The sequence below is a fragment of the Amborella trichopoda genome, chromosome 2 (assembly GCF_054954075.1).
Source record: "Amborella trichopoda isolate Santa Cruz 75 chromosome 2, AtrichopodaSantaCruz75HAP2 v2.0, whole genome shotgun sequence".
Taxonomy (NCBI): domain Eukaryota; kingdom Viridiplantae; phylum Streptophyta; class Magnoliopsida; order Amborellales; family Amborellaceae; genus Amborella; species Amborella trichopoda.
Window position 1 is genome coordinate 46,917,501 of NC_142337.1, and position 26,795 is coordinate 46,944,295.

General features: G+C 34.7%; 2 protein-coding genes and 3 long non-coding RNA genes across 5 annotated transcripts; 4 read left to right on the plus strand and 1 right to left on the minus strand.

Moving 5' to 3' along the window:
- Positions 1–1,667: 1,667 nt before the first annotated feature.
- LOC148783243 (uncharacterized) lies at positions 1,668–5,629 on the plus strand. The gene is made up of 2 exons (XM_088860137.1): positions 1,668–5,352; positions 5,445–5,629. Exons 1-2 carry the CDS (start codon positions 3,621–3,623, stop codon positions 5,627–5,629), a joined length of 1,917 nt encoding a protein of 638 aa, XP_088716263.1. The 5' UTR covers positions 1,668–3,620.
- A 56-nt stretch (positions 5,630–5,685) lies between these two features.
- LOC148783244 (uncharacterized) lies at positions 5,686–6,721 on the plus strand. The gene is made up of 2 exons (XM_088860138.1): positions 5,686–5,734; positions 5,824–6,721. Exons 1-2 carry the CDS (start codon positions 5,722–5,724, stop codon positions 6,588–6,590), a joined length of 780 nt encoding a protein of 259 aa, XP_088716264.1. The 5' UTR covers positions 5,686–5,721; the 3' UTR covers positions 6,591–6,721.
- A 247-nt stretch (positions 6,722–6,968) lies between these two features.
- Positions 6,969–8,462, plus strand: LOC148783245 (uncharacterized). The gene is made up of 2 exons (XR_016050635.1): positions 6,969–7,224; positions 8,129–8,462. It is a non-coding gene; the product is annotated as an uncharacterized LOC148783245 (long non-coding RNA).
- Positions 8,463–9,258: 796 nt separating this feature from the next.
- On the minus strand, positions 9,259–10,694 carry LOC148783246 (uncharacterized). The gene is made up of 2 exons (XR_016050636.1): positions 10,410–10,694; positions 9,259–9,663 (listed from the first exon to the last, which is right to left on the minus strand). It is a non-coding gene; the product is annotated as an uncharacterized LOC148783246 (long non-coding RNA).
- Positions 10,695–13,943: 3,249 nt separating this feature from the next.
- LOC148783247 (uncharacterized) lies at positions 13,944–15,581 on the plus strand. The gene is made up of 2 exons (XR_016050640.1): positions 13,944–14,161; positions 15,085–15,581. It is a non-coding gene; the product is annotated as an uncharacterized LOC148783247 (long non-coding RNA).
- The last annotated feature ends 11,214 nt before the right edge of the window (positions 15,582–26,795 follow it).

A 26,795-nucleotide genomic window follows, 5' to 3' on the forward strand; every position in this document is an offset into this window, starting at 1 on the left:
GATGAATGTAGCTACGAGCACCTTCTTCACGATGAAGATTGTTCTCCAACCGATGCATCCTCTGATCTAACCGTTGCATCCTCTGATTCATCTCCTAATTCATCTCACGTACTTCAGTTCGAAAATCCTCTAAGGCTTTAGTCAAAATTTCTCCCCAACGATCATCCATAGTCGGAGCAGGATTAGCTTGATTCGTTTTTGGTGGCATTGTAAACTCTGGACCTAACTTGCTATCTGGATCTGACTTACGCTGATACCAATTGATGCAGGAAAAAAATAAACCCAGAAAACTAAAAAAAAAAGGTTGAGAGAATATACTTTCTCTCCAAATCTGTAAGAAAATCCACTTCAAAATAATATGACCAAATTTTATTAACTCATTCACCCCTTTGAAGAAAGACCAGCATTCACAGCAAAAGTAGCGAATTTGGAAGCTAAGCGAGTTGAGTATCTAGAAGACTTGATGGACCCCTTTCCCTTAGCTTTCTTTTCCAACATCTTCTCTGGCCTTTTCTCATATAGTGTGAGGTCGCATTTAATCACCTGCTGCACATACCCTGCATGCCTTAGTTAGGTTTAGCAATAGACCTAATTTTTTTAGGGCCCATGCCATAAAATGTGGCCCACGGTTCACTTATTGTAGTCGGAGGGTAAGGCCAAGCCAAGGCCACAACTGGGTGGCCCAGCCCCCAGCCCCTTCTAATTTAAAAGATATAACTCAAAAAAAGAAAAAAAAAAAAAGAATAAAATTGTAATTTAAATTTTGAATTTCCTTTGTTTCGCTGCATCAACAAGTCCTCAACATGTTTTAGACTAAAAGACCCTCTAAGTCAAATGAAGAGCATTCATTCAATGAGGCTATTTTTGTCGTTTTTTATCAAAAATAATTTGCGCGGGACTCTCTCCCGCCACTCTTTTAAACAAAACATCCCTCCACCATCCCGATCTCTCTCTCTCTCTCTCTAACCTTACCCCCACAACAGAGCTCTCTCTCTCTCTTAAAGAACGCCTTTCTCTCTCCTCTCTCTCTCTCTCTCTCTAACCTTACCCCCACAACCAGCGTTTTAAAAATCGCCGAGTCGAACCGGACTCGCCCGGTTCGACTCGGAATTCACGAAAAAGGGACCGGATCGGTTCAAAAACCGGGAATCGTCCGGTTCTAGAGAGAACCGGACGATTCCGCACAGTGACTCGCCGATTCACTGTGCGGAATCGGCGAGTCCGTGAAGAACACGGGTTGCACAGTGTTCTTCACGGATTTTTTTCAAATTTGTCATTTTTTTATCATTTTTTTTGTTTTTTTCGGCACGTGATCTGTTTTTCAGGCTGTAAACAGCTTTATTCAGCTTTTTTAACGATTTAATGGTGGAAAAATTGGTTGTTTTTGGATCAAGAAAAATTCGGGGTTTAGGGTTTCCGCCATTTTTTAAATTTCATGCCAAATAGGGCATGAATCTTTCAAAATTTGTAGGCATATTGATCTTAAAGCTGTGAATCAAAAGATTTTGTTACTAATTTGTGAAAATCGTTGAGAAAAACAGACTTTTTTGGAGATTGAAGGCTTCGGTTCACAAAAACAGGTAAGAACTTTGGGTTTTTTTGTTTTTCCGCCATTTGATTTATTTCATAGCATATTTTGAACAAAATGAGTTCAATAATTAGGGTTTTTAATCTTTATTGTGTCTAGTATGATTTAAAATTTTTAATTTTACGTAATCTGGTCAATTACAGCAAGAAATTTGATATGAACAGTGAGATGTCAGGGGAAAAAAATTCCGCTGTTTTTTTTTTTTTTTCCGCCTTTTGATTTTGTTTTCATGATATATTAGAAATAATGTGTTAAAAATTTAGGTTTTTGATTCCTTATATTGTTGTTTATCAGAAAATATAGTCAATTGGATGTAATTTATTCACTTGGAGGTGAATTTTTGAGTTAAAATCGCTTATGTAAAACGACTCTGTGAAGAACAAATTTTTTTTTTTTTTTTTTTTTTTTTTTTTTTTTTTTTTTTTTTTTTGTGTAGCCCATGATAGAATTTTTTGTAATCTATGATCGAATTTTTTGTAATCCATGATCAAAATGTTTGTTTTTTTTTCTTGTAATCCATGATCGAATTTTATTTTTTATTTTTTATTTTTGTAACCCATGATAGAATTTTTTGTAATCCATGATCGAATGTTTTGTAATCCATGATCGAAATGTTTGTTTTTTTTTGTAATCCATGATCGAATTTTTTGTTTTTTGTTTTTTATGTAACCCATGATAGAGTTTTTTGTAATCTATGATTGAATTTTTTGTTATCCATGATGTAATTGTTTTTTTCTTTTTTAGTAATCCACGATCGAATTTTTTGTTTTTTTTTTTTTTTTTTTTTGTAATGCATGATCGAATTTTATGTAATCCATGAACGAATTTCTTGTAATCCATGATAGAATTTTCTGTAATCCATGATCGACTTTTTTGTAATCCATGATCGAATTTTATGTAATCCATGATCGAATTTTTTGTAATCCATGATAGAATTTTCTGTAATCCATGATCAACTTTTTTGTAATCCATGATCAAAATGTTTGTTTTTTTTACTTGTAATCCTTGATCGAATTTTTTGTGTTTTTTTTTTTTTTGTAACCCATGATTGAATTTTTTGTAATCCATGATGGAATTGTTTTTTTTTGTTCTTGTAATCCACGATCGAATTTTTTGTTTTTTTATGTTTTTTTTTTTTTTTGTAATCCATGATCGAATTTTATGTAATCCATGATCGAATTTTATGTAATCCATGATCGAATTTTTTGTAATCCATGATCGAATTTTTAGAAAATTTATGAATTTTTTTTTTTAATCCATGATCGAACTTTTTGAAAATTTGTTAATTTTTTTTTTAATCCATGATCGAATTTTTTGAAAATTTGCTGTACTTTTTTTTTTTATTTCTTTTTATCCATGATCGAATTTTTTGAAAAATGATGATTTTTCGAAAAGATGTGAAAATCGTGATAAAGTTTTGATTATCATGATGTATTAAACATTTAAACCTAATTTTTAATTTTTATTGTTTGAGTTTGCTGTAATTTTTTTTTTTTTTTTTTCATGATCGAATTTTTTGAAAATTGATGATTTTCCGAAAAGATGTGAAAATCGTGACAAGGTTTTAATTATCATGAGGTATTAAACCATATTTTAAATTTTTATTGTTAAAGTTTTTGTTGAAAAAATTGTATGTTGATGGATTATTTATGCAAAAAAATGCATGTTATTATATTTTCAATACAAAACTGTATTTTTTTTATTTGTTGTTCATGGATTTTTAAGTTGGAATGACTGATGTTAGCCGGCTCTTTGAAGAATTGTTTTTATTATTAATTTTTTAATGCAAAAAATGTATGTTCTTGATAATTGAGTTGTAGCCATGTTTGGAGCTTGCATTTTGTATTATTCTAAATGTTTGTAATTGATATGTACGAAATATTATTGTCAAAAAAGGTATTTTGCAATAACAAATAACAACGAATATGACTACATGAACTACCGCAACATATTATCACTACATATTGTGATTATTTTTCTTTTTGAACTGTCAGGTTAATTTAAACTTTTTACATCTTAAAACAGTTGAATCATGTCAAGATCTATAGAAGACCCTGCATGGCAACATGGGGTCAGACTTGATCTCAACAAGAAAGACAAAATTATTTGTAATTACTGTCAAAGAGTGATAAGTAGTGGGGTACATAGGTTCAAGCAACACTTGGCAGGGGTTAAGGGAGAAGTTTCTGCATGCACTAGTGTCCCTAGTAATGTAAAAAAACAGATGGTGGCAATTCTTAATGCTAGCAAAGGTAAAAAAATTGCCAAACATAGGATGAATGAGGAGATAGCTAGTTTATATACACCATCAAGCAGGAATGATACAGAAGAGCAATATAATTATGACCTAAAAGAGCAATATAATAATGAGCTGGACATGGCCACAAGATTGAGTTTATATGAACAATATCAGAGGGAATGTGGGTTTAGAATGCCTGGTGGGTCTAGCTCAGACATGCATGGTGGGCCTAGCTCCGATATGCATGGTGGGCCTAGTTCAGATATGCATGGCGGGTCCAGCTCGAGCATGTATGGCGGGCCCAGCTCAAATATGTATGGAGAGGTTGGTGGCAATATGTATCAAGAAGAATCAGTTGTTGAAGAAATTGTTTCTAAGTTACCTAGGAGTGCCAGTATTGCAGATCATGGTCGTAAAGACCCATTTCTCTCAAAGCCTAAGTCACAACAGATGACCTTAAAAGGCATGGTTAAAGGTACAAGAAACATGTTAGGGAGATATGTTGGTAAATGGTTCTACGATAAAGGGATTCCCTTTGATGCAGCCAATAGCCCATATTTTCCACCTATGGTTAGTGCAATCCAGAGAGCCGGGCCCGGGGTAAAACCCCCGACGGCATATGAGCTCAGTGGGCCAATATTAGACGAAGAGGTAGAGGAAGTTAAAAAGTGGATTGAAGAATATAAACAGAGTTGGCCAAGGACAGGAATTACTCTCATGAGTGATGGTTGGTTGAATAAAGTTAGCAAAAAGGAGTTTTTAAACTTCTTGGCCTATTCCCCAAAAGGTACAGCTTTTTTGTCTAGCAAAGACGTATCAGGGACGAAGAAGGATGCAAATTTCTACGTACGACTATATGATCAGATAGTGGAGGAGGTGGGGGATAAGCATGTAGTCCAGTTTATTACGGACAATGCGCGTGCATGTGTTTCTGCGGGCAGCAAGTTGATGGATAAGAGGAAGCATCTAGTATGGACCCCGTGTGCTGCACACAGCATCGATCTTATGTTAGAGGAAATCGGTGAGATCAAAATTGTGAAGGAGACTCTAGATGAAGCAAGGTTGGTGTCGAGATTTATATACAACCACTCGAAAATATTATTTCTGTTTAGAGAACACTCTAAGAAAAAAGAGATAATCAGGCCTGCCATAACCCGCTTTGCGACCGATTACTTAGCTGTGGACTCCATTCGACAATCTGAAGGTGCATTAAAGAGATTGTTTACTTGTGAAGAGTGGTTAAATGACCGCCTCTCGAAGTCCAGTACCGGTATAAAAGTGGACAACATAATCTCAAATAGGCTGTTCTGGTCTCGATGTTCCAGTGTTGTAGAGGCCACTGCCCCTTTGGTCACGGTGTTAAGAATGGTGGATGTTGATAAGAAAGCTACCATGGGTATCCTTTATGAAGGTATTGAGAGGGCGAAATCAGCTATTGGGGAGAAGTGTAATTTTGCTAGCAAAGTGATCGAGATTATAGAAAAGAGGTGGAACACCAAATTCGGACGTCCAATTCATTATGCTGGTAAATATATATTTATATCATTACAATGTTTCAGTTTAAATCATTTTTTTATGAAATTGTAAATGACATTTTTCTACCTATATATTTTTTAGGTTACTACTTCAACCCAAAATTTTTCTATTTGACACCTGAACAACCCCACAAGATTATGGAAGGGGTCAGATACATTATTGCAAGGTTGGAGAGAAGCCATCGAAACCAAGTAGCAGCAATACAAGAGGTATTATTTAATGTTCGGGTAAGAACTTCATTGAGTTGTTATATTTGTGAGGAATAATGCACTAAAATGTAATATATTTGTTTTAGCTTGCTATGTATAGGGATGCGATAGGATCCTTCGGAACTAGACTTGCCAGAAATTCTCGAACTATGATGGATCCAGGTTATCCCCTCGCTAATATTTTGTTTATTCATATATTTAATCTTATGAGTTGTTCTTGCCCTTACAATGCTTTTTACATTTTAATCCAGCTGAATGGTGGGAGATATATGGTACTGATGCACCTCACCTAAAGAGGATAGCAATCAAGGTGCTCTCCCAAACATGTTCTGCTACTGGCTGTGAGCGCAACTGGAGTACGTTCCAATGGTTGCACACTACTAGAAGGAATCGACTCGCTTCTGAGAAGCTTCATAAACTAGTCTACGTTCATTATAATTTAAACCTCAGAGAGCGACAAATAAGAAGGAAGCTTGAAGACTATGGGCCGATAGACTTAGACACAATATTTGTCACAGACACAGCAGACCGATGGGTAGTCGAAGAGGAGGAGCCAGTGTTGCACAAGAGAGCGTTCCTTGAGGCTATCGGTGATGAAGATATTGAAGAAACTGATGAGCGGCATGAAAGAGGAAGCAGCCAGCCAATGTATCCACAATATGTCGATGATATTGCACCTAATGAGGGAGAGTGGGAAGGGGGTCTAAGAGAAAATGAGAGAGATGATGATTCTGAGGCCACCCTATCCCAGCCATATTATTCACATATCGAGTCCCAACAGCAACAGTGTAGGGATGAGCACGACAGTGCAGGTGAGCATGAAGGATGGACAAGCTTCGGGGATTTTGGACTGGGAACACAACAAAACACTAACACTCAGGGATTTGGGAATAGTCAGACGCTCGCTAATATCGATGATTCGTTTTTAGATCGAATCAATGAATTGTCAAACGAATTCAATCAATGGCACCAGCGTGACCAAGAAGAACAACAACGTCGTCTATCATTTTATTTTTAGATCGTATGTTATTAATTTTATGCTTTATTGTAGTCCATGTATGTTGATATACTTATTCCATGATAATTCTATGTTTATCCTTTTGTGTGATGTAAATTAAATGTTGAATGGCGGTTCATGCAGGGAAAGAACATATCAATATTCGCATATTCATCCAAAAACATGAAAATTCTTAATGGAGTACCCTCATTTTTTATTGAATTCCTAAAAAACAATATTTATAATGAATTTTAATAATTTTTTCGGATTTTTTTGAAGCTTTATTCTGACCGATTCACCCGATTCCGATCCGGACCGCCGATTCGCCGATCCGGATCGCCGATTCGCCGATCCGGATCGATTTTTGAAAAGCCCGATCCGGATCACCGATCCGGTTTTTAAACCATTGCCCACAACAGAACTCTCTCACAACAGAGCTCTCTCCCTCTCTCAAAGAACGCCTCTCTCTCTCCTCTCTCTCTCTCTCGCTCTCGCTCTCTCTCTCTTCCTTTTCCAGTTCCAAGAGATCTCTCTCCCCCTTTTCCAGGAGCAAGAGACTTCTCACAGTGGTGCTCTCTCTCTCTCTCAAGATCCCTCTTTTTCATTCCAACTAAACAAGGAAATACAAAGTCTCAATACTTATAGGGATAAACGGGTATTCAATCTTAACTGTCATTTTTCTTTCCAATCTTCGGTATAATTTCGCTTTTTATCTAACACTGTTTTGGTGCTCTAATTGTTTCTCTCTGTAGATTTCAGGGGTTTTGTCCATTGATTTTCATGGGGTCTTTCTTTACTATAATTTTGCTCTCTTTCTTGATTATGATCTAGAGAGAAAAACTAGATTTGTTCGGATATGATCTAGAGAGAAAAACCAAATATGATCTAGAGAAAAAAACCAGATTTTTATTGTCTCTTTCTTGACTATGATTTTGCTCTCTTATGCAGTTTGGCTCTCTAACTATTTCACTCTCTTGACTATGATTTTACTTTTTTGATTCATTAAATGCAAAGAGAGATTCTGAACTCATTAGAAACATGGGGTAGATGAGTGAAAAAGGGTGGTCCCAAAACCCACAGAATCAAGAAATAGGGGGTCTAAGAAAATATTCACTCTGTCTCTCTCTCTAGAACTCTTCCCTGCTCTCTTTTTCTATCGCTCAATATCCTCTCACACACACCCAAGGTAGGTGGAAATATCAATCAAAGGGTCATATGAATGACATCTTAAATTTGGGCAGCAAGAGAGGGATCAAACCACATCCATTTTTAGTTAAGATGAGATTGCAGCCTTTCTCTAAGAAGAGTAGAACTCATGGAAAGCCTTCAAGATTATCATGAATGTGGAATACATAGTTCTTCAAAGGGATTCATAATTTGTATGAAGTGCACTAATTGTTTGATTTATTGTCTTCAATGTCATTCTCATAAATGATCTAATCTAGTTGCTTGGTTAATTTCAAATCAAATTCATGATTTTGTTGGAGTAGAATATGCATCAAATTTTCAAGAGTGATTGACCTAAATTTTGAAATTTGTTATTGTTCTTTGGGCTGCAGGGTAGAGTTGACAATAGCTAGCTAGCCCTTTTGAAGTTGGAAGTACCCTTGCACGAATGACAGCCCTGACTCATATGTTAATCGTTCCTTAATCCAATCAAGGCTGCTGCCCAGCTTCCATGCTGGCCTTTCATATATCATATATGGGGTAAAAGCTATATATATCAAAACAGTCCCCATCATGTTGCTTGATGTCGAACTTTGTGTTTTTTCTTTGGTTGCCTTTAGTCCATTGTTATGCTGTGAAAATGAATAAAGTGAGCTATGTTTACTTCAATCTGTGTGACTTCGATGTTGTTCGCATTATGAATACTAAGTACGATTATTATTGGGCTTCATGCTTATGCAACTTTCTTTGGCTACTTTAGTTACTCCCATTGTGGGTCTTACGCTTAGTTTATAAGGTTCTCTTGATAACAAAAACTGAATCATAACGAAATCATAAGATTCTCTTGATTAATGTTATGCTTCAACCATGGGATATGAATGGCAGTGGATCATAGACAACCATCTATAAATATATGCAGCTCACAAGAAATGAACACCTAACTAGAAAAGGAAATGATGAAGCAACTAAATTCATCTGCTTTTTTCTCTTCAAAAAAGATAAAAACACTCTTTAAAACATAGAAAGAAACCCATGCAAAATTTGAGAGCACTCTAATGTGACCAACTTTCCCTCTCAATAAGAAGATAGAGAAAAACAGTATTTTTTAAAGAAGCAAGGCAATCCATGTAGTTTGGGACAAACTCTGATTTTAACTCTATTTGGAATGATCAATGAAGTAACATAATGATCTGCTTGTATTTTCTCATTGGTATTAACTCTATCGTAGCTTATACATCGATTCCAAATGAGACCCCAACAAAGGACAAAAAGAAAACAATTTGCATGAACTCACATGTAGACCAAATATCAATCAAATAAAATCACGAACATTTGGCTCGTAGTGAATTGGCCTAATTTTATTCTGCAATTTTCATTTTTTTCCCCACCCCAGCAATCATATTGACCAAAAGCCACACATGAAACCTTAACAATAAAAGTATGATTCTCAAGAGACCCCAGCCTTTATCAAGAGTTCACGTAAGCGGATACAACGAACATTATTAGAGAGGATATATAATGCATTACCAAGTGAAAGGATTTACGCAATGAAGCACTTGAGCTAGACAAAAAAAGAATAAGAGTTTGAGCATTTCCCCTAATTAATAACCAGAATAGATACATAAAACAATGTAAGAAACAAAATCAAGATGGAGAAAACATCTTGTCTCAATGTTTACATTTTAAGAGCTTCCTTGAAATGTAGTGTTGATTTCTTTAGTGGGCAATTCCTTGCATCATGACCAGTTTGGCCATACCCATGCACTTGGCAATGCCTTGATTGCTTTGCTAATTCAATACCCCTTTTCTGGCGCTGTCTTTGGTCGTCCTTTGTGATTGACCTAATAGGATTTTTTATGCCATTATCATCAATAACCACTTCGGCATCTTGTGTTTCACCATGTAACAAGTGACACAACTCTCCATCCTTATGAGAATGACATTGAGGACAATAAATCAAACAATTAGTGCACCTCATACACATTATGAATCCCTTTGAAAGAACTATGTATTCCACATTCATGATAATCATGAAGGCTTTCCATGAGTTCTACTCTTCTTAGAGCAAGGCTGCAATCTCATCTTAACTAAAAATGGATGTGGGTTGATCCCTCTCTTGCGGCCTAAAATTAAGATGTCATTCATATGACCCTTTCATTGATATCTCCACCTACCTTGGGGGTGTGTGTGAGAGAGAGAGGATATATAGCGATAGAAAAAGAGAGAGATGGAGCAAGCTGAAATCATAGTCAAGCAAGAGGGAGAATCAAAGAAGTAAAATCATAGTCAAGCAAGAGAGAGAAACAATAAGAGCGCAGCGCGAAACTACATAAGAGAGCAAAATCATAGTCAAGAAAGAGACCATAAAAATGTGGTTTCTCTCTAGATCATATTTGGTTTTTCTCTCTAGATCATATCCGAACAAATCTAGTTTTTCTCTCTAGATCATATTTGGTTTTTCTCTCTAAATCATATCCGAACCAATCTAGTTTTTCTCTCTAGATCATAATCAAGAAAGAGAGCAAAATTATAGTCAAGAAAGACCCCATGAAAATCAATGGGGAAAACCCCTGAAATCTAGAAAGAGAAACAGTTAGAGCACCACAACTGTATTAGAGAAAAAGCAAAATTATACCCAAGAATGGAAAGAAAATGACAGTTAAGATTGAATACCAGTTTGTCCCTATAAGTATTGAGATTCTGTATTTCCTTGTTTAGTTGATGAGAAAGAGGGATCTTGGGAGAGAGAGAGCACCACTGTGAGAAGTCTCTTGTTCCTGGAAAAGGGAGAGAGAGATCTCTTGGAACTGGAAAAGGAAGAGAGAGAGAGGCATTCTTTGAGAGAGAGAGCTTGGTTGTAAGAGACCTCTGTCGTGGGGTAAGAGTAGAGAACGAGAGAGGGACAGTGGAGGGATGTTTTGTTAAAAGAGTGGCGGGAGAGAGTCTCCATGCAAATTACTTCGGATAAAAAAAAACAAAAATAGCCTCATTGAATGAATGTTCTTTATTTGACTTTGTGGGTTTTTTAATCAAAAAAAATGTTGAGGACTTTAGCGGTTTACGCGGTGTAGCCTAACAAAACCCCTATATACAAGGGAATGATTTCATGCAATGGGTTATGATAGTATCATGCAATGGTTTAAAAAACGGGTCGGTGACTCGGATCGGGCTTCCAAAAAATCGATTCGGATCGATCAATCGGCGATTTGGATTGGGAATCGGGTGAATCGGTCATAATAAAGCTTAAAAAAAATTTGAAAAAATTATTAAAATTCATTATAAATATTGTTTTTTAGGAATTCAATAAAAAATGAAGGTACTCCATTAAGAATTTTCATGTTTTTGAATGAATATGCGAATATTGATATGTTCTTTCCCTGCGTGAACCGTCATTCAGCATTTAATTTACAGTATTTCGTGCTCATCCCTACACTGTTGCTGTTGGGACTCGATATGTGAATAATATGGCTGGGATAGGGTGGCCTCAGAATCATCATCTCTCTCATTTTCTCTTTGAATAATATGGATTAAAAAAAAAAAAAAACAAATTTTCAAAAAAATCGATCATGGATTAAAAAAAAAATCACAAATTTTCAAAAAATTCTATCATGGATTACAAAAAAAAATTCGATCATAGACTAAAAAAAAAAAATCACAAATTTTCAAAAAATTCAATCATGGATTTCATAAAATTCGATCATGGATTACATAAAATTCGATCATGGATTACATAAAATTCGATCATGGATTACAAAAAAAAACAAACAAAAAAAAACAAAAAATTCAATCGTGGATTACAAAAAAAGAAAAAAATAGTTCGATCATGAATTACAAAAAATTCAATCATGGATTACAAAAAACTCTATCATGGGTTACAAAAAAAGCAAAAAACAAAAAATTCAATCATGGATTACAAAAAAAAAAAACAAACATTTCGATCATGGATTACAAAAAAAAAAAAACATTTCGATCATGTATTACAAAACATTCGATCATGGATTACAAAAAATTCTATCATGGGTTACAAAAAAAAAAAAAAAAACAAAAAAATCGATCATGGATTACAAGAAAAGAAAACAAACATTTCGATCATGGATTACAAAAAATTCTATTATGGGTTACAAAAAACCAAAAAATTCGATCATGGATTACAAAAAAACAAAAACAATTCGATCATAGATTACAAAAAAATCGATCAAGTATTACAAAAAAATCTATCATGGATTACAAAAAAAAAAAAAAAAAAAAAAATTCCATACGGACTCGCCGATTCACTGTTCGGACTCGCCGATTCCGTACAGTGAATCGGCGATTCACTGTACAGAATCGTCCGGTTCTCTCTAGAACCGGACGATTTCCGATTTTTTAGGCGATCCGGTCCCCTTTTCACGATTTTCGAGTCGAACCGGGCGAGTCCGGTTCGACTCGACGTTTTTTAAAACACTGGTATCATGTAATCTTTTTCGAAAATCAAGTTAAAAGATATTTGTTTGACATGAAATTTGTAAATGTACAATCTTTTCATTCTGAAGAACAATCATAAAAAATAAAATTTTGAAAAAACACTCTAGACAGTTTCCATTCTAGCCCAATTAATATAAGCCGTCTATTTTATTAAGATGGTTAGATGCAGACTTTAGAAGAATTTTTTTATTTCCAAAATTTTTATATAGCGTTATCATCGTTAGATTAATAATGCTAAAAAATAAAAAAGTGATTTTGAATTTATTAAGGCCTAGATCTTGAAATTCACCAAATGGATGGTCGAGATTTATTGTTGGATGGGTACTAATTTTGACTATATCTAGGGTGCAAATTGATTTTTTTTTATTTTTTTTTCATATGATTGATTATGAGAATGAAAAGAATGTGTGTGCAAAATTTGGGATCATACAAATGCCAAAAATATAGTTTTCTAGATGTATGGTTGCATTATACTACTATACAACCGTTGCATTGATCATTGCCTATATATATATATATATATATATATATATATATATATATATATATATATATATATATATATATAGGGTTTTGTTATGCTATACCACTTAGTGGTGTAGACCCTTAAAGTATTAAACATTTTTTTACACTAAAATACTCTTGAATTGTAATACAAAATTTTTCGAGTAAGGGCATTTTTGGTTATTTAGAAAGGTAGAATGGATATTTTTATAAGAAAATAGTGGCATTCTATTAGTAGTTAAAAATAATTAATGCATCTTGTGGGTGATGTCACACACCATATTAGTGATGTCCAAATGATTTTGTTTTTGTTAAGAATTCATAGTTTGCTCTTGACTAATTACTTAAAATACCTTTAAACAAAAAATTACTATATAATTGGATAAAGGTATCTAAATGTCAAAACATGTTGAGCATTTTAAGAGGAGTCTACACCACAAGTGGTGTAGCATAACAAAACTCATATATATATATATATATATATATATATATATATATAGCCCACCAGCTCATATGAACATATGAGCCCAACAACCCACCAGCTCATATGAACATATGAGCCCAACAAGCCAGATTGAATCTAGGCCGATCTGACGGTCACGACTTTATTTCGTATTTGAATTTTAAATTTTTTTATACAAATCCAAATAACTTGAAATTTTAGACGTCCATTCTTCTCATCAAGGAACACCTAATAAAAAAATTTTAAAATTAATTTGTAATAAATAAATTGACCAAAATACCCCCAAAACTTTTCAGGGGTATTTTAATCAATTATTTCTTGTAAATTATTTTTTTGATATTTTTATTAGAACATCATATTTTTGAAAAACACACGCTTAAAATTTCAAATTATTTGAATTTAAAAAAAAAATTAAAATTTAAATATCAAATGAGGTCGTAACCGTTAAATCGGCTTAGATTCAATCTAGACCATTGGGCTCATATGAAGTAATATGTTCATATGAGCTAGTGAGTTAATCTCAATATTTTCATATATATATATATATATATGGGATTTTCTAGGATTAAAACAATCTCCCGAAAACAACAAGTTCAAGTTAGAATATAGTTGTGAATCTCATTTTTACCCCCTTTGCCCTCATATAAATGAAACCCAAAGCTTACCTATAAGGGCAATATGGACCTTTTCTTCAAAAACTAAAAAACGAAAATAAAAAAAGAGGGAACTTTGAAACTTTCCCTCCACATGGTCCCTCTTCTCTCTCCACACCTCACCCAAGTCTCTCTTTCTCTCTACACCTCCTCCCCAATCCCCTCTCTCTCTCTATCTAAAGCAAGCAAAATACTCTCCCCACCTCATGCTCCCCCAAGCCTCTCTTTATCTCTAAACCTCGCCCTCCCCAATCCCCTCTCTCTCTATCTAAAGAAAAAAAAATGTTCTTTTCTTTTTCCGAATCAAAAGCCCAAGACGATTTTATCGTCGTGTGATCAAGGTATGTCTCCTCTGGATCCTATTTCGAATTTTGGGTTTTAAGTTTTGCATCCATGGGATTTGCATGAGTATTTTGGGTTTTAGGTTTTTCATGGTTTGGATCTTTTAAGCTGTGATTTTGGTTTATCTCATATGATTTATACCTTATTTCTTAAAATCTGTTCTAATTTGCATGGATTTATGCTTTGCTCGATTTTGATTAGTTTTTTATTCCATAGCTGGTTGTCTAGTCTCTGATACTTAACCACTGAAACATTAACCATACATTCAACAGTCTTTGAAACTTGAATTTTACAAAATTGATGATCGAAATCCAAATTAACAGAGTATGGTGAGCCCTAAATAAAGATGGCACTATTATTGCCCTGACAAAACCTGTAGGGGAAATCATTTCCTTTTATTTTCTGATCCTTAGGAGTTCTTTTCCATCTTGAATGTTTAGATAAAATACTCTAAAAGTGTTCAAAGTGGTTTTTGTCTTTCAGCAAGAACATCAGCTAGTGCCAAGTCCAAGCAACATAAAAGTAATGGCCCACCAGTTATAAACCAATCTCAACTAAAATTCGTTTTGCAAGTGTTGCAGTTTCAATGAGTTTTAGAAATTAGTTTTTTCTTTTTCTTTTTTTAGTGGTACATTGAGAAATTTATGCATGGTATTTCAACTACGATTTACCCAAATTCTACAATTCTATAATTTTAAAAAAGTATGGTTTTACAAAAAAAAAAGTATGATTCTACAATTTCCAGTTTCAAGTGAACAATGTGGGTCAATTTTTGCCCAAATGGATGTCTTTGTGGTTTTGATTTATTTAGCCGTCACAATTTTTTTGAACAAGCCCCAAAATATCTCTAATATATCAACGTTATCTATTTTAGTCATTTTTTTAAAAGTACTCACAATCAAACTTGAGTCTTTTTTTTCAGGTACATAAATATACGGAAACTCCTCTAAATGAAACCATACTTGTAGAGGGCTTTGCTTCGATTGTAGAAAACCCATTAGAAACAGTTCCTAGCGATATAGTTCCATACCATGAAAAAATATTTTCAAGTCATGATGAAGCTTATGAATTTTACAAGAGTTTTGCAAAGGCATGGGGTTTTCAGTGCGTCGTCAACTAACAATTGGAAAAGAAGGTGATAACAATGGAACTACTAGAAGATGGTATATTTGTCATAGGGTGGGCCATTTAACAAACAAAAAATTGTCTGCAAATAAAGGAGAAAGTGATCGATCATCAAAGAGATGCAATTGTGGAGCGTATATGAGTATCGCAAAAGTCATGGATTCTGATATTTCATATTAGCGTCATGTAACTTTTGATAATTTACACAATCATGATGTTCTCGAGCCACAAGAAGTTGGATTTTTGCCTGCTTATCGTAATATTTCAGAAAGCTACATGCATCGTATTCAACAATTTTCCAAAGTTGGTATATGTGTTATCATGGTATATAATTTTGATGTAAAATGTTATTAGGATTATTTCAAAATCTATTTTTATATCTAATTATAAAATTTTAAATATAACAAATGGTTAAAATCAAATAGATCTATAAACATATGAAAATATTGAAAATGGATGGTGTAGATAATATGTTGTAAAATACACTAAATCTGAGATCTTTTTATTTTTCATGGTCATACATCTCAATGTCAAGATGATCAATCAAAGGGTTTTTCAACATTAAAACTACATTTTTCGATGGATTTTTGAGGTGCATCCGTAGTTCTATATTATAAGGTTACATGCTTATATGAAAATTTTCTTTCATTAAGTGTGGGAACCAAATCAACGATACGGTAAAACATTAAAATAAAATAAAAGGGGTTTTATATAAAGGGGAGATTTACAGGGATTGAAAAAATATTAGACAAGTTATACAAAAAGATAAAAATAAAAATAGAATTAAAATTAAAATGAAAATGGGTTTAACAGGGATTGAGTCCGTACAAATACCTTCTCAGAGTTGGCGTGGTTCCCTCCCTTCTTGATAGAGATTGGTTGAATCACCCAATATCTTAGGGTGGAGGTACGACTTGTTAAAGAGCATGCACCTCTTATGAAACCAGGATGGCATTCAATTTGATGGCTGATACGTGGGTGGTGAGCACCTTTCCGTACGCTGGTTGCGTATACTTATGGCCTACTTGGTCCCCATTTCATCATTATGAACCATCCTTTTCTCTCCATATCCATTCATGAATAGTAACGGCTATTGTTTGATCTCCTCTAAATGTCCATGAGTAAGGGTGTTATTTGAGGAGTAAGCTCTAGTTTCTCTATGCTTAATAGAAATATGTATAAGGGGCGTAAATGGGTCGGACTTAACTTGTACCCAACTTGGCAAGGTCCAAATGTCGACTAGGACATGGTGAGGTCCAGGTCAATCGGACTTAAACCCAACCTATTGAGTCATATTGTGTTTGGGTGAAAATATCATCATCATCATCATTTTAACGTTTTTTTTAATTATTATCATCATTTTAACTTTTTTTTTAATTAATTTGGGCTCGGCTACATTAATCTTGATTCTCTATTCTGTTCTATTAAAAGTTATATCTTTAGTGAAGCTATAACTATTTGTATCTTTTCGGACTACTTTCAACCACATCTTTTGAGTCAACCTTTAGGTTTTTTTAATCTTTTCACTTTAACTAAAAAACATATATATATAATTAAAATATATTATATATATTAAAAATATATATTATCTATAAATAAGTTGAATAATATCCAACGTGACCCTGTTCAATTTGGGCTAGATCCAAACCTGACCTAACTGTCAAGTCCACACCTCTAAATTTGGATCCAATTTGGAGGTCCAGATGTTGGATCAAGACCCAGCTTGGATTGAGCCGTAGGGTCAACTCGACTATCGGGCCCATGAAGTATGTTCTCCAGCCCGTTGTATTGAGAAATGTATTTTACGGGAGCGTGCAACTGGGCCTGCCTGGAAGTCTGTTTTCATATATGTTTACAATTTAAAGGGCGCCTTTGCTTTATCTTAAAATATGTTTGACTGTTAGGCATGGTGGAATGATTTATTGGGTTAGTAACAGTTCTACATAAGCCGTATGTTTCTGACTTGTCTGGATTGACACGTGCCTTCACATGTATCCATGATGCTAGCAATTGGGGCATTTTTTTAAGCACATCTGGCTTTGTTTTATTTATCTTTTGAAAAGCTCGTGATCGAAATTTATTTTTCTTATGAAGCTTTGGATGCTCCCTTACCCTACCGATTAGATGTATTGTCTAGTGGGGTAGGTCTTATGCGGGAAATATCTTTATTTGACCTGCATTTAGGGGTGGCAGCCCATACCAACCGGGTATACGGACATGGGTCCGGATATGGGTCCAAGTTTTGGACTCACGCATAGGGTCGGGGTCCAATAAAGGATACCCACATAAGGTATGTGTCACACCCCAAGAATTTACAATACTGTTATTCCTCAGATGTGATAAGCAAAACATATATACATCTATTGATAGGATAAATTTACAGTGGCGAGGTCTTACAAAGTAAATAAAGAAAGCTAGCACAACAATAATATCTTCCAAGGTTGATCTTGACTAGCACTTAAAATGAATCCGCAGTTATCTTGAAAAATGTTTACCATAGTTTGATGAGTTTGGCTACTCAGTAAGTGATCATCATAATCCCAAAAATAATCATGTTTGAAAGATATCAATATTTTTCAAAATGAGATCTATTAACAGAAATGCACCAACAGTTTCACTTTCAATAAATGCATAATTAAGTATAATCCGAGTAATTGAAATGCTTATAACACTTTTAACGGCAATACATAATTCAAAGGATTTCACAAAATACCCTACTGGCGTCCCAAGTAGGTCACCTATATACCCCATCAGCGTCCTGATGGGTCCACTTAATCCCTATCGGCGTCCCAGATAGGTCCACTTAATCCCTACAGGTCCACTTATACCTCACCGGCGTACCGGATAAGTCCACTTAATCCCTACCGGCGTCCCAGATAGGTCCACTTATACCTCACCGGCGAACCGGATGAGTCCACTTGCATACTTAAATTATTTCTAAATCTCTTTAAACATTTGAAAGCAGCAATATCATGTACTCAACATATCACTAAAATCATTAATATGAATTTCACTTAAACCATTAATAACAGTCACTCTCTATAACATTTCAAAAATAACCAATCAAATATTTTGGGCTCAAATTTAGAAAGGTAGCAGTTTGTAAAGGCATTCTAGCATAATTGCCAATTTAATATGTATAAAAAAACTCTTATAGAAATTCAAGAATACGGAATTATCACAATTTATGGGATATCAATTCACAAATAAACATTTCACAACAATATTATAATCAATTGCAAAAATGTCAATTTTTAAATAATAAGGCAGTCATTTGCACATGAATTTTACAATGTCTAAATATTTAAAACAGTAGAAAGAAATATCACAATTTTACTAAAGGCAGAAATATCACATTTATTTCTAACAATAGACAAGAAAAATAAATAAATTTATTTTTCTAATTTACAGCATTCAAAATTTTTAACATAGATAAAATATCACAATTTTTATTAAAAAGATTATTTTTCAAGATAATGAGGTTGTGTGCGCATAAAATTTATCGTGCTTAAAATTCATGATAATAAGCAGAAATAATTATTTCATTTTATTTTTAAAAAGAATGGATTATTTTTCGAGACAATGAGGTCACTTACACATAAAACTGATAAAATAAAGATCCTAGACAGAAATATCACTATTTATTAAAAATAGACTAATTTTCGGGAAGACGACGTCACTTACCCACAAATATTTGAGAGGGAACTTCGATAAAATTCGGCTAGAGAGAGAGATCTCAAAATTTTTTAGGGTAGGAGTGCTCACCTCCCTTATTTAAATTCTTAGAACGTATTATTATAATATTTTATTACGCTCTACCTCATACCTGAGGTGTCGTGTTAAGCGTCTGCTTTTAACATACGAAAACCACGTCCGCTAAAGGACGTGGCGAGCAGCAGGCAGCAAGAAGCAAAAGCAACAGGCAAAGGCAAAAGCAAAAGTTTAAACCAAAGTAAACACTTTTGAAAATAGTGATGGTCCTCAAGGACCATCATACTCAAACAGACCATCACCTATTTAAAAGCATCTTTTCTCCTTTTTTTTTTTTTTTGAAATTTTAAGATTGTTACATTCTTCCCCCCTTAAAGAAATTTAGTCCTCTAAATTTGTGTACCTGATTACTGAAAAAGATAGGGGTATTTTTCTCTGATTTCGTCTTCTCGTTCCCAAGTCGACTCTTCTTTTGAATGGTACTGCCATAATACACGGATCAAAGGAATCTCCTTGTTACGCAACACTTGCACCCTTCTATCCAGTATCAAAATTGGCTGCTCAATGAAGGATAGGTCCTTCCTGATCGGTAAAGGTTCATATTTTAAGATATGGGATGGGTCGGGCTGATATTTTCGTAGTGAAGATACATGAAAGACATTATGGACATTTGCCAATTCTGGTGGTAAGGCAAGTCTATAAGCGACACCTCCGATTCTTTCCAGGATTTCAAATGGTCCGATGTAACGTGGGCTCAACTTTTCTTTCTTGCCGAATCTCATAATGCCCTTTATTGGTGAGATTTTTAGGAAGACTCGATCACTTTCCTCAAATTCAAGATCTCTCTTTCGGTTATCGGCATAACTCTTTTGCCGACACTGAGCTGTCCTGAGCCTTTTACAAATTAATGCTATTTTATCTGTGGTTATCTGGACAATTTCTGGCCCCAAAAGCTTTCTTTCACCAACCTCGTCCCAACATATGGGTGACCTGTATTTCCTTCCATACAGGGCTTCATATGGTGCCGTCTGAATACTGGCTTGGAAGCTATTATTATAAACAAACTCAATCAGGGGTAAATGGTCATCCCAGCTTCCTGTAAGGTCAATAACACAGGCCCTCAGCATATCTTCCAAGGTTTGGATGGTCCTCTCCGATTGTCCATCAGTTTGGGGGTGAAAGGCAGTACTAAAGGTGAGTCTCGTCCCCATGGCTGACTGAAGTCTAGCCCAAAATTTAGAAGTAAACCGAGTATCCCTGTCCGATACAATACTGACAGGAACTCCATGCAGCTGCACTATTTCCTTAATGTACAGCTGAGCCAGTCGATCCAAAGTGTACGTCGTGCGAATCGGTAGAAAGTGGGTAGCTTTGGTTAACCGGTCCACAATGACCCAAATGCTATCATGTCCTTAATTGTTCTAGGCAAGCCAGAGACAAAATCCATAGAGATGTGCTCCCATTTCCATTCTGGCACCGGTAAAGGCTGCAACAACCCAGTGGGCCTTTGATGTTCAGCTTTTACTTGCTGGTATGTTAGGCATTTAGACACAAATAGTGCTACCTCTTTTTTCATATTATTCCACCAAAAGGTTTTCTTCATGTTCTGATACATTTTAATACTTTCGGGATGTATCATATGACGAGAATGATGTGCTTCTTCTAAGATAGCTTTCTTTACACTCTCATCATTCGGGACACAAACCCGACTTTTGAATCTTAGCAAATCCTCACTACATATAGAGAATTCATCTCTCTTTCCTTGCTTCACCTCTTCTATAATTATTATAAGCTGAGGGTCTTTCTTTTGTGCCAATCGAATCTGTTGGATTAATTGGGGTTCCGCCTTAATATTGGCAATCATACTTACCACACCATTAATGGACGGAGTTGGATGCCAATCCACTATTTCCTCTAACAATCGCATTTCTTGGATCATTAGATGAGCTAAGACTCCCATAGATTTTCTACTTAGAGCGTCGGCCACAACGTTAGCTTTTCCTGAATGATAATGGATTGTGCAATCATAATCTTTTAAGAAATCCATCCATCTTATCTGCCGCATATTTAAATCCTTCTGAGAGAAAAGGTATTTCAAACTCTTATGATCCGTGTATATTACGAATTGCTCACCATATAGATAATGCCTCCATATTTTCAAAGCGAATACTATTGCAGCTAGCTCCAAATCATGAATTGGATATTTTTTCTCATATTCTTTCAACTGTCTGGATGCATATGCCACTACTTTCCCATATTGCATTAATACACAGCCCAAACTTTTATGTGAAGCATCACTATAAATCATAAATCCCCCACTCCCCTCAAGAATAGTTAAAATAGGTGCTGAAGTTAATCGAACTTTTAGTTCTTGAAAACTCTCCTCACATTCACTTGTCCACTCAAATTTGACATTTTTCTGTGTCAATCGAGTCAATGGGATTGCGATTCGAGAAAATCCTTCTACAAATTTTCTGTAATATCCTGTTAATCTCAAAAAGCTTCGAACTTCAGTCACATTACTTGGTTGTTTCCAATTAACGACGGCTTCAACCTTTGAAGGATCAACTGATAGACCTTCCTTTGATATGACATGTCCTAAAAATGTCACTTGTTCAAGCCAAAATTCACATTTACTAAGTTTGGCATACAATTTCTTTTCTCTTAATATTTACAATACCATTCTTACATGCTGCTCATGTTCCTTCTGATTCTTGGAATAAATTAAAATATCATCGATGAATACCACAATAAATTTATCCAAAAAGGGCTTAAAGATCTGATTCATCAAATCCATAAATGCAGCTGGTGCATTGGTTAATCCAAAAGGCATGACTAAAAATTCATAATGGCCATACCTTGTTCTGAAAGCTGTCTTGAGTACATCTTCACTTTTATTCTTAAGCTGATGATATCCAGATCTAAGATCAATTTTTGAAAACACTTGTGATCCTTGTAATTGATCAAATAAATCATCAATTCTAGGTAATGGATACTTATTTTTCACTGTCACTTGGTTCAACTGTCTATAATCAATACACAATCTCATAGTCCCATCTCTCTTTTTGACAAACAGTACTGGAGCACCCCAAGGTGACACACTGGGCCTGATAAAACCTTTATTTAATAATTCTTCCAATTGTTGTTTCAGTTCTTTATGTTCTGCAGGAGCCATTCTGTAAGGTGCCTTAGAAATTGGTGCTAACCCTGGCAATAATTCAATAGAGAATTCAATTTCCCTGTCAGTCGGTAATCTTGGCAATTCTTCAGGAAAAACGTCGGGAAATTCTCGGATAACGGAGTGGTATCCAAATTTATTTCTTCCTTCCTATCTTCTTTGATATAGGCAAGAAAGCCTTGATACCCTTTTCGAAGGAGGCGATTAGCTCGAATACAAGAGATTAAATATGATGGGGAGTCTTCTTTGACACCATTGAAGTAAAATACTGGTTGATTCGGAATACTAAAGGTAACAATTTTCTTATAACAATCAATACTTGCATGGTATGCAGAGAGCCAATCCATGCCTAAGATTACATCAAAATCTTGAATTTCCAAGAGTATTAAATCAACCAACAGTTCCTTTTCTTCTATCTTTATTACACATGATTTGTACATTATATTGGTGTTAATTGAATCTCCCATCGGTGTGGCTACCTTTAGAATGTATTCTAATTGTTTTGGTTCTACCTTTAAGTGGCATGCAAAGTGTTGTGACACAAATGAATGAGTAGATCCAGGATCAATCAAAACATGAGCTACTTTTTGGAAGATAGTAAGAGTACCTTGGATCACTGATTTTGAGGCCTAAGCGTCTTGCTCGATAATCGCAAATACTTTTCCCTTCATCTGAGGCTTTGGAGCTATCTCTCCCTGCTTTGGAAGCTGTTGTGTCTGTAAGCTAGGACATTGTTTAATCTGGTGTCCCAATTTTCCACATTTAAAACAGGCTCCGGTATTCCAATAACAAGGGCTTGATCTATGATTTTTCCCACTTTTTTTACATGGTTCTATTGGGTTTTGAAATGGCGAGGGCCTTGGCTTCTTGTTTGGCCTTTCAAACTGTTGTCGATTAGATGATGTAGGTCTAACATGACTGTTCTGATTTTTCGTCTTTTGGTAATCTTCAAAATCTTTTTCGACAATTTGGGCACGGTCCACTATTTCAGCATAAGTTCTTAATTTCAAAACTGATATTCTGCTTCTAATAGCTGGCCTGAGACCCCTTTCAAATTTCTTCACCTTTCTTGCCTCATTGTTAATCATATGTGGTGCAAACCTGGCCAATTCAGTAAACTTGGCCTCGTACTGTGCTACTGTCCTATTTCCTTGGATTAATTCTAGAAATTCCATTTCTTTTTGGTCTTGAATAAAATCTGGGAAATATTTTTCATTAAATGCCTCTAGAAATACTTCCCAAGTCAAGGTTTTATTTTCTTTGACCAATACTCCTTTTGCCATTCGTCACCAGTGTTGTGCCTCACCTTCTAACATAAAAACTGCCAAGGCCACCTTCCTATCATCAGGACATTCCATAACCTCGAATATTTTTTCCAATTGCATAATCCATCCCTCGGCTTCCAGTGGGTTTACAGCACCCTTAAAAGAAGGTGGCTTTAATTTCTTCAATTGTTCGATATTGCTCCCACCATTTCCTGTAACTGACTGCCTGGGTGGATTGTTGTTTTCCATCTGATGTTGCATTAGAGAAACCATATTTTCCAAGGCTTTGTGAATTCCTTCCATATTGGCTTCAGCTATTCTCGATCTTGACTTTATCCCGGTCTGTACACACAATAAACGTGATTTTTAAGTACATTCTTTTTAAATTTCCTAAGGATCTTAAACCTATTGCTCTGATACCATAATTGTGACACCCCAAGAATTTACAACACTGTTATTCCTGAGATGTGACAAGCAAAACATAGATACATCTATTGATAGGACAAATTTACAGTGGCGAGGTCTTACAAAGTAAATAAAGAAAGCTAGCACAACAACAATATCTTCCAAGGTTGATCTTGACTAGCACTTAAAATGAATCCGCAATTATCCTGAAAAATGTTTACCATAGTTTGATGAGTTTGGCTACTCAGTAAGTGATCATCATAATCTAAAAAATAATCATGTTTGAAAGATATCAATATTTTCCAAAATGAGATCTATTAACAGAAATGCATCAACAGTTTCACTTTCAATAAATGCATAATTAAGTATAATCCGAGTAATTGAAATGCTTATAACACTTTTAACGGCAGTACATAATTCAAAGGATTTCACAAAATACCCTACTGGCGTCCCAAGTAGGTCACCTATATACCCCATCAGCGTCCTGATGGGTCCACTTAGTCCCTATCGGCGTCCCAGATAGGTCCACTTAATCCCTGCAGGTCCACTTATACCTCACCGGCGTACCGGATGAGTCCACTTAATCCCTACCGGAGTCCTAGATAGGTCCACTTATACCTCACCGGCGAACTGGATGAGTCCACTTGCATACTTAAATTATTTCTAAATCTCTTTAAACATTTGAAAGCAGCAATATCATGTACTCAACATATCACTGAAATCATTAATATGAATTTCACTTAAACCATTAATAACAGTCACTCTCTATAACATTTCAAAAATAACCAATCAAATATTTTGGGCTCAAATTTAGAAAGGTAGCAGTTTGTAAAGGCATTCTAGCATAATTGCCAATTTAATATGTATAGAAAAACTCTTATAAAATTCAAGAATACGGAATTATCACAATTTATGGGATATCAATCCACAAATAAATATTTCACAACAATACTATAATCAATTGCAAAAATGTCAATTTTTAAATAATAAGGCAGTCATTTGCACATGAATTTTACAATGTCTAAATATTCAAAACAGTAGAAAGAAATATCACAATTTTACTAAAAGCAGAAATATCACATTTATTTCTAACAATAGACAAGAAAAATAAATAAATTTATTTTTCTAATTTACAGCATTCAAAATTTCTAACATAGATAAAATATCACAATTTTTATTAAAAATATTATTTTTCAAGATAATGAGGTCGTGTGCGCATAAAATTTATCGTGCCTAAAATTCATGATAATAAGCAGAAATAATTATTTCTTTTTATTTTTAAAAAGAATGGATTATTTTTCGAGACAATGAGGTCACTTACACATAAAACAGATAAAATAAAGATCCTAGACGGAAATATCACTATTTATTAAAAATAGACTAATTTTCGGGAAGACGACGTCACTTACCCACAAATATTTGAGAGGGAACTTCGATAAAATTCGGCTAGAGAGAGAGATCTCAAAAATTTTTAGGGTAGGAGTGCTCACCTCCCCTATTTAAATTCTTAGAACGTATTATTATAATTTTTTATTACGCTCTACTTCATACCTGAGGTGTCGCGTTAAGCGTCTGCGTTTAACATACGAAAACCACGTCCGCTAAAGCACGTGGTAAGCAGGCAGCAAGAAGCAAAAGCAACAGGCAAAGGCAAAAGCAAAAGTTTAAACCAAAGTAAAAACTTTTGAAAATAGTGATGGTCCTCAAGGACCATCATACTCAAACAGACCATCACCTATTTAAAAGCATTTTTTCTCCTTTTTTTTTTTTTTTTTTGAAATTTTAGGATTGTTACTGTATGGGTCCTACGATACCCGACCCGGTTGGTACCTAAACCGAATTTTTAGTTTATAAAGGCCAAAGCTCCAACCCTAAAATCGTTTCAATACTTTTCCTCTTCCCTTAGTTCCCGAAACGGTCAAACCCCATCGTCATCCTCTCTCTCTCTGCAATTCTCCCTCTCTCAATTTCTTGAAGACTTAACTTTCTCTCTAGATCTTGAATGTCTTTCTCTCTCTCTTTCGATGTAATCGCTTACCCTTCAAAAATTAGTTCTCTGTTGTTCACCATTGTAGGCTACAAAAAAAAGAAGCTTATAGTGAGAGTGGTGCAATGGACCCGACCAGACTAGGCACTCGACGGGTATGGGTATGGGTCCAACTTTTGGGCACGACGGGTTGGGTCTGGGTCCAAAACCTGGACCTGAATACATTCGGGTCTGGGTCTTGCCGAACCCGACCTATACCCGACCCATTGTCACCCCTACCTGCATTTGGGTTGATCGACTGGTTTCTTTGGTTGATTAAGGTGGTTTGGGTGATGCAGGAAGGAAAGATGAGAAATTGAATCCATTTTTTTTATTTTTTTGAACTTTAAACAAGTAAATCAACAATAGCTATAGTAGATAAAGAACATAGCTGAAAAGAATTTCATTCTTTCATAAGATAAACTTTATTCCCATAACATATACCTCCTAAAATATGACATCCAACTTTTTATAAGCATGTGAAATCCTAATTTAATTTGAGATCCAAGTAAATATTTAAGAATATAAAATACCCCTAAAATAATACTAAAATTCTAAAAATACCTCTGTGAACAATAACACTTAATAGTAACTATGGACAATAACATAAATAGTACTCGTAAACAATAAATAATAATAATAATAAAAGAAACACTAGAATCTCAAAGAAAAACTTAAAATCCTAAAAAAGAATATTAAAACTAAATAAAAACATACATCCTTTGAAATTTAATAAAAATAAAAAATAATAATAATTTTACCCTACATTCTCCCTTGGTTGGAGAAAACATATATATATATATATATATATATAGAAAAAGTCTTCCCAACACTTATAGGCGAAAATGAATAGTGATTTCTCCTACCCTCATCACCGTCCAAATTTATCGCGCGGTCCCGATTGTCTGATAGTGTTTTAGTTT

Coding starts and splice junctions, on each gene's coding strand:
- LOC148783243 (XM_088860137.1), top strand. CDS start 3,621: ATGTCAAGATCTATAGAAGACCCTGCATGGCAACATGGGGTCAGACTT. Junction 5,353..5,444: donor ACGTCCAATTCATTATGCTG/GTAAATATATAT, acceptor TATATTTTTTAG/GTTACTACTTCAACCCAAAA.